The sequence below is a fragment of the Hipposideros armiger genome, unplaced genomic scaffold (assembly GCF_001890085.2).
Source record: "Hipposideros armiger isolate ML-2016 unplaced genomic scaffold, ASM189008v1 scaffold_129, whole genome shotgun sequence".
Classification (NCBI taxonomy): domain Eukaryota; kingdom Metazoa; phylum Chordata; class Mammalia; order Chiroptera; family Hipposideridae; genus Hipposideros; species Hipposideros armiger.
The window spans coordinates 1,400,444-1,407,760 of NW_017731479.1; the positions used below are offsets into that span (position 1 = coordinate 1,400,444).

The 7,317-nt window shown below is 50.3% G+C and overlaps 1 protein-coding gene across 3 annotated transcripts in view; it reads left to right on the top strand.

Moving 5' to 3' along the window:
- The first annotated feature begins 1,585 nt into the window (after positions 1-1,585).
- TMEM233 (transmembrane protein 233) overlaps positions 1,586-7,317 on the top strand; it is a 39,938-nt gene continuing 34,206 nt past the window's right edge. For all 3 annotated transcript variants that reach the window (XR_002124742.1, XR_002124743.1, XM_019649117.1), the window contains exon 1: positions 1,586-1,866. Coding sequence is in view for 1 of the 3 variants with exons in the window: in XM_019649117.1 (XP_019504662.1) it covers positions 1,681-1,866 (186 nt within the window). In the remaining 2 variants the exon portion in view is untranslated. The remainder of the gene's footprint in view (positions 1,867-7,317) is intronic.

Here is a 7,317-nt window from a genome sequence, read left to right on the forward strand (position 1 = left end):
GAGGGCAGTGTCACTGGCCCTCATATGTGGGATCCGAACCGGGGCCCTCTGGCGTCCCAAGCCAGCTCTTAACCAACGCGCCACTCGGCCGGCCCGGAGCTGTTACATCTTTATGTGTTCACCCAGCAAACTATCCTAAGCACATACTGTGTGCCAGGCACTGTGTCAGGTGGTGACACAAAGATGAGCAAAAGGGTCCCCTCTCTCAGAGAGCTGCTGTCCAGTGAGGGAGACAGATAACTACATAAATATGACCTCATGAGATAAGTGGAAATATCTCAGACAATCAGGTCATGCTCTGAGAAAGCAAAGCAGATGATTAATACTTCCAAGTAGGATGATGCAAGCCATTGTGTTGGAGTCTGTGCACAATGATTTGCATTTCTTTGCAGCCTTGCCAACTCAGCATATCTGGATTTGGGGTGAAATATTTGCAACAATGGATACTGCATCTCAGGTACTGTATAATGACTATATTTGGGGGGAAATAGCGTCCTAATAATAGCTAACATTTATGGAGCACTTAGATTCGCCTGGCTCAGCGTGTGATCTCAGAGCCTTCACAAGGTCCCTGTCAGGCAGAGGCTCGTACTAGTCCCCTTTTTTCAGAGAAGTAATGGGAGCTCAGCAAGGTGAGGGGACTTCCCTAAGGCGTTCAACTCAGAGGTGACAAATTTCCCAGCTCTGTCTGGGTTTAGAGCCTCAGCTCTGGTCCCTACCCCCTTTCATGAATTACTTAGATACTGATGCAATTGCTACCCTCACCCTGGTTCCCAAAGTGGATCCCTCTCTTCTCCCCACCCCAATGATCCACCTGGGTTGTCTACACCAGCCAGATCTACTTGCTTCTCTGTCCAGAGCCCCTGTAGCTGGAAAAGTAAAGAGGAAAAGGGTTCCTTGTTTCCACACTTGGGAAAAACTGAAGTCACCGGGCAGGCCCTAGGCTGGGCAGTGCCCACTGCATGGCTCTACAGACTCCAGTCTCCAGAGGCCCCTGGGCAGCGTGGAAGGGCTGGGCTCAAAGCTGGGCACTTTGCTCCCTGCCCACCTGTGGGGGAAGAGACATCACTTGGGCTCAATATTCAAGGTCTGAGTAGAAGAAGGGATGGGGGCAGGGGAAGCAAATTAAATGCCTCCTGAGCCAGACAATTAGGTAAATTGCTGCAGTCAAGAGGAAGTAGGAACTCGGTGGTTAGATGGATAGGGTTAGGTGATTAGGTGACCTCCAGGTCCTGTCTCAATGTATTCAAATTCAGCTGCTAACCAAAAAAAAGGGGTGAGGGGGGTGCTGGCCATCTTCAGCCCAGGGGCTGGCCTGTTTGCTTTGCTTGCCGCTTCCCTGAAACTTCTCTAATGCCGGAGTTAGGGTCTGTGCGTCCGTCAGACGGTCTCTGGGTGTGTCCGTCACGGAGCGCCTTTCCCCCGTTTCTCAGGCTGACGACGGGCTCCCTTTCCTCTCTGCCGCCTCCCCCTCACTCCCTCCCTCTTTGTGCGGAGGCTCTTGGCCCGGGTTCCTGAGCCCGGGCGGGTGCCAGCGGAGGACGCAGGAGGAGTGAGGTCACGTCTCCCGTGAGCCTCGCTCCGCTGGCTTTTCAGAGCCTCGCCAGCAGCCGGCGGCCAGAGTCCCAGACCGCGCCGACCGTGCGCTGCTCCTCCCGCCCTGCGCCGCCGGCCTCGTCCATGTCTCAGTACGCCCCCAGCTCGGACTTCAAGAGGTCTTTGGACAGCAGTCCCGAGGCCAACACTGAGGATGACAAGACCGAGGAGGACGTGCCCATGCCCAAGAACTACCTGTGGCTCGCCATTGTCTCGTGTTTCTGCCCCGCGTACCCTATCAACATCGTGGCTTTCGTCTTCTCCATCATGGTGAGTGGGTTAGGACCAGGAGCGGCAAGGGAGTGGGGCACGGGTGGCGTTGCGCCCCTCCGGGAGACCCAACACGCTCTCCACGGCTCCCTCCCTCACGGCCCCGAGCGCCCAGGGTGTTTTGTCCTCCTCACCTTTCTCAGGCTCCTGGAACTCTCTCCTCAACCAGCCGCACCTCCTCTGCGCTCCTTGTGGCGACCAGAGAGAGCCCTGACCTAGCCTCCCCCAGGCCGGCTTTCCACTCTCTTCCAGCGCCCAGGGTGCACTCTCTCTCTCTCTCTCTCTCTCCAACCCGGGGAAGTTCTGCCGTGGACTTTGCGGCTTCTCTCCCTGCCGCCGACATTCCTGGGCACTCGTCGGGTTCTTCGGAACCCGCTTTTTCTAGAACCTCAACGCGCGCCGCCTGGGCGGGCGACCGCACGCTGCATTCTCGGCGCGCGCAGGCGCTGCGTGTCCCTCCTGCCGCGCCCCGCGCTCCAGCGCGCAGGAGTCTTTTAGTTTATGGTCCTTTTGCTGAGCCTAGACGCCGCCTGGGCCGCTCTCTGAAGGCACCCAAGCGACTGCCGACGCTCTCTCCTTGACCCCTGGCCCCACGGTTTGGCACGCCTTCTCTGGGGGCAACAGTCCCTTCTCACTTCTTCCTACGCCAGCACTCTCTTCGTGGCTCTCTGAGGGACCGCTTTGGCACCCCTTTCCGGCGCTCCCGCTCTCTCTGCAGGCCTTTCTTGGGCAAGCGCTCGCCTTTTACTCTTTCTACCCCAGCACGTCGTAGTTCTCTTTCCTTTGCTGCGCACCGACCCTGTCCCCGCCTGTCTTGGCGCCCCGCAAGGGCTCCACCGCTCAGCCCTGCGGCCGGGGTGCTCCCGGGAATGCACTGGGGACTCCGCGCGCCGTGCGGCTCCGCGCGCCCTTTGCGAATTGCGCGCTTCTCCCAAAGAGAGACAGCGGGTGCTTGGAGTCCGCTCTTCCCGGGTTCGCCTCCGCGGCCTCCTCAGCCCTGCTAGGAACTCCCGGGCAAACCCCACCAGGAGGGCGACGAGCGCCCGCGAGGCCCTCGCCTTATTGACTGGAGCAGCTGGGCGGGGGTGGCGGCGGGATGAGGTTCCGACCGGCACTGTCCCGGGACAACCCTGACAGTGAATCCCTCCCCCGCCGGCCCATCTCCGCTGCAGTTGAGCAACGGGACTCCCCAGCCACAGAGAGGGAGAGTCCAGATTCAATTTAGAGAAGATGGAGAGCCACTGCCACCACCCCACCGCCCGCCCCCCCCAATTCAAGTCTGCACACACTTTCCCATGGGCGGCACCACATCCGTTCGTGGAAACCCAGAGACCTCATTGGCACCCGCAAGTGGCTCTTTCCCAAGCCCTGTTTGTAGGCTTTCTGCACCAACATCCAAGTGTGCAGCCCCTGAAGTGTCCATTGCTTGGGTTCAAACCCCAGTTCCACCACGTGCTAGCTGTAAGATCACTGCATCTCCCTTAACCCCCGTTTCTTTGTAAAATGGGAATAATCATAGCTGCTTTTCTGGGGGGGTGTATTAAATCGATAATAAGTGTAAAACGCTTCAAACAATGCCCAGCACGGTGTTATTAAATCAAACGTCACTTCCTGAGGCCTTCTCTGATCATTGTTTAAAATCAACCCCTACACACACACTCACACAGGCTCTATTTGGCCTTCCCTGCTCCTTTTTGCCCAAAGCACTTCTCTCCATCTATTATTTTACTTATTAATATGCTTACTGTCTGTCCACCTTCATTAGACTATAAGCTCTGTGAGGGCAGGGATATTTGTCATGTTGTTTGCTGCTGGATCTTCACCTAGAATAGAACCTGACAGGTGGCAGATGCTCAATAAATATTGTGAAATGAACGCACGTATGAATGAATGAATGAATGAATGAATGAATGGTGTTAACGGATCGCGATGTCTGCTTCCTCCCCCCACCCACATCCCCACCCCCACTGGAGCCCCGGAAGCCACCTTATCAGGTTCCTTAGGACCAACCAGCCAGTTTCCTTTCTTCCTTCCTCTCCCAAGATATCCGGTCTTGGGTTTGTTGTAACAAAGTTGGGAAGGATGTCACAGTCAAATCCTCCAGGCAGCAGCAGATTCTGGCTGGCATTGGCGTGCATACTCGATCCTGGTTTATTAATGAACCCGCAGCCAGTTCACCCCTTTCCCAGAGCCAATAGAAAACTGCCTGCAAAGCCTTTTCCCCTCATTGATGGAGATGCACTAACATTCCAGCTGGTGGTGACAGGTTGAATACTAATGATACCACTCAGTGAGTCCTGGGAGATAAGATCTGTACCTGCTTTGAATAGAAGCCTTTTTTTCTGACCCTTCCCATCCCCATTCAACCGCCGCCCACCCCCCAAGCCTTTTTAAATGGTTTAATAGCAAGAGATCATTCTAGTGCCGGAACAGGGACCCTGGGATCAGAAAGTTGACTCTGGGCAAGTGGCATACCCTTTCAAAGCCTTGGTGTCTTCATCTAGACCAGGGGTCAGCAAACTACAGCTCGCAAGCCACATGCAGCTCTTTGGGTACGTTCCATCTCAAAAGCTTGCCAACCCCTGGAAGAGCCCATTTAAAAATTATTCGAGAGCCATAAACATATTTTTACATAATCACCATTATGTGAATAATATACTTTAAAATTCTTATAAATGAAACTATAATAGTTTTATTTTCATTTTCAATTTTACTTTAGAGCCACATGTACATACCCAAAGAGCCGCATGTGGCTCACGAGCCACAGTTTGCTGACCCCTGGTCTAGAAAATGGGACTGGACTGTGACAAGTGTTTTAAACTGAGCAAAACTATTGTAAGGATGAAACAAAATAAAGCCCGCCACATTGTGTGAGGTACGTACAATACTTGTCAGACAGGTGGATAGGTTTGGATCCGGGAAACATCACAGGCCACATATGAAAATAGACAGAACATCAAATAAGTGAAACCCAAATTCCAGAAAGAGCTTCCTACACCTTCCCCACTGCACTCCCTCTAAGGGACTGGAAGTGTTTTCCCATTGAAATAGGGCAGATCTGTGCTTGATGAGTTGCCTATTAAGATGCCACAGTCCAAAGAACCACGAGGAAAGGGGAGGCTATGCAGGAGGAAGATGGCGGGCCAGCTCCGCCAGGTGTGTGCTCTCCCTGGGGCGTCTGTGATGGTCCCTCCCAGCTAAAGCTCATTTATCTGGAATTTGTGATACATTCTGTCACACCCAACCTGGGAGTGGTGCCATTCCTCAGGGAGGCCTTTGGAAATGTGGGGGAGCCTCTGTGGCTTCTCCGTGATTTGGGGTACTATTGGCATTTGATGGAAAGGACTAAGAATACTAAAGCCTTACAAAGCTGGAGACTGTCCTCCATCCCATGAAGAACTGACCTACCCCCAAACATCAACAGCACCCCAATATCAAGAAACACTGTAAATAATGCAAATGGATGGAAACATAGATGTATGGAAAATATTGACAAGAGTAAAAATAGCTAGTTCCCAGAACTGTAAAAAAGAGCCATCGATCTCAAAACAATCAATATCTTTATTTATTAAACCAAGCCTGGAAAGCCTTCTATTGTATAGAATTAAGAGTTGGAGTAGGTGCTGAGGCATAATAGGACCACTCTGAAAAATACTCATTTGAGAAGAGTGTTCTTCAAGCTGTGGGCGTTTGTGGTCTGTCTACCACCCCAGTCCTAGGGGTTGTGAGACAGCACGTCACAGATAAGAATCGGTAGAACACGGCTTGTGGTATCAGAATGTGGGTGGGTGCAGCATTGCCATGGTGGGGACACAAGTGTCTTTGCTTCTCCATGTACTGAAAGTCTATTTGTTGGAAGTGCACGTGACCTGTATTCAATTTCCAGAGATACGTATCTCAAGAATTCCTCCTACTCCCTCAGGCTGGGCCACTGCTAGCCCACATTGCACGTGCATGTGAGATTGAAAATGGCACCCCTTCTCCATTCTGATGCATCCCTGCACCAGGGTATGCAGCTTGGAAGGTGGAGCCCAGGTTGGCTTTCGGGGCCTACTCATCATGCTCCCAGGTCACCTGAATGCATCCCCGATTCTCTATTTCATTTGAAAGGACCCTCATCATTTCCATATGGCTTTTGACCCTGGAGAAAGGATGTTTGTTCATGCAACACATATTTATTGAGCACCTACTATGTGCCAGGCTCTATTCCCGGATTTGGTATACTCCTTTACCTCTATCGAGTGGTAAATAATATCAAGAAGGTTTCCGCTCTCCTGGATCTGGAAGAAGAAAGGTTCCAGGCAAGCTGCAGGAGTGCTGGCAAATTTAGGTTGAGTTCAGCGTCTGTTATTAGTTTTGTAGCTAGAATTTGCTAGCTGACTCAAGAGACTGGAGTTGAGTCCATACTGCGCCTCCATTCTTGATGATGTTATTTGATACAACCATTTTCACAGTTTAACCAATGTGGTCCCTCTAAGTGTGGATACAAAATAGCCAATGACTTTTGACTGGGTGATTTATAAGATTTTTCATCAGAACTTCTTCCTACAGAACCTGTCTAGAGACCAGCCATTGAAGTTCAAATTATTTTCTGCTCTTTGTCATGTTTGCAATTTCATGCAATGGTCTCAATCTTTGTGAGGCTTGATTTTTCAACCCTATAAAAGAAGGCTTGTGATATGATAATATCATGTGTGCTTGTGGAGATGAAGTGGTAAAAGTTAAATGTTTTCATCTCATTGCCTAGAACGCAGCTAGAGCTCAATAAGGACTGATAATGATGATGGTGAGGATGATGATGATGATGATGATGATGATGATGACGATGATGAGTATATTTTAGGAATACAAGCCGTTGCCTTTTCCAGTAGCAGTTTTTCTGTTTTTATTGAGACTAGCAAATTCGATAAGAATAAAAGCAATGACCAGTAAACCGGCCACTGGAATATATAACTGTTGCAGCCGAAAGGTAAATATTAATGCTAAACTGAAACATATACAAATAAACAAGGGAGACTTTTGGTTAACCATGGAGTATTGAACACACATGTTTTTCTTCACTCCCTTCTGAAACCACTTAAAGTGACAGTAAGTGAATTTAAAAGGGTACAGACACCCAAGGACAAATTAGGAGAACAGGAAAAGAGATGAAAGAGGTGACAAAATATTAGAAGACAGAAAATGGCTAGTTGAGCCTTGACTAACTTGACAGAGCAGATGACACTGAAATCTAAATCTTGCAGAAGAAGGAGCCAACAAAAAGAAAGTCAGTTTGCCCTGCAAAACTCTATAGAGCAGCGGTTCTCAACCTTCCTAATGCCACGACCCCTTAATACAGTTCCTCATGTTGTGGTGACCCCAAACCATAAAATTATTTTCGTTGCTACTCTATAACTGTCATTTTGCTACTGTTATGAATCGTAATGTAAATATCTTTTTGTTTTCCGATGG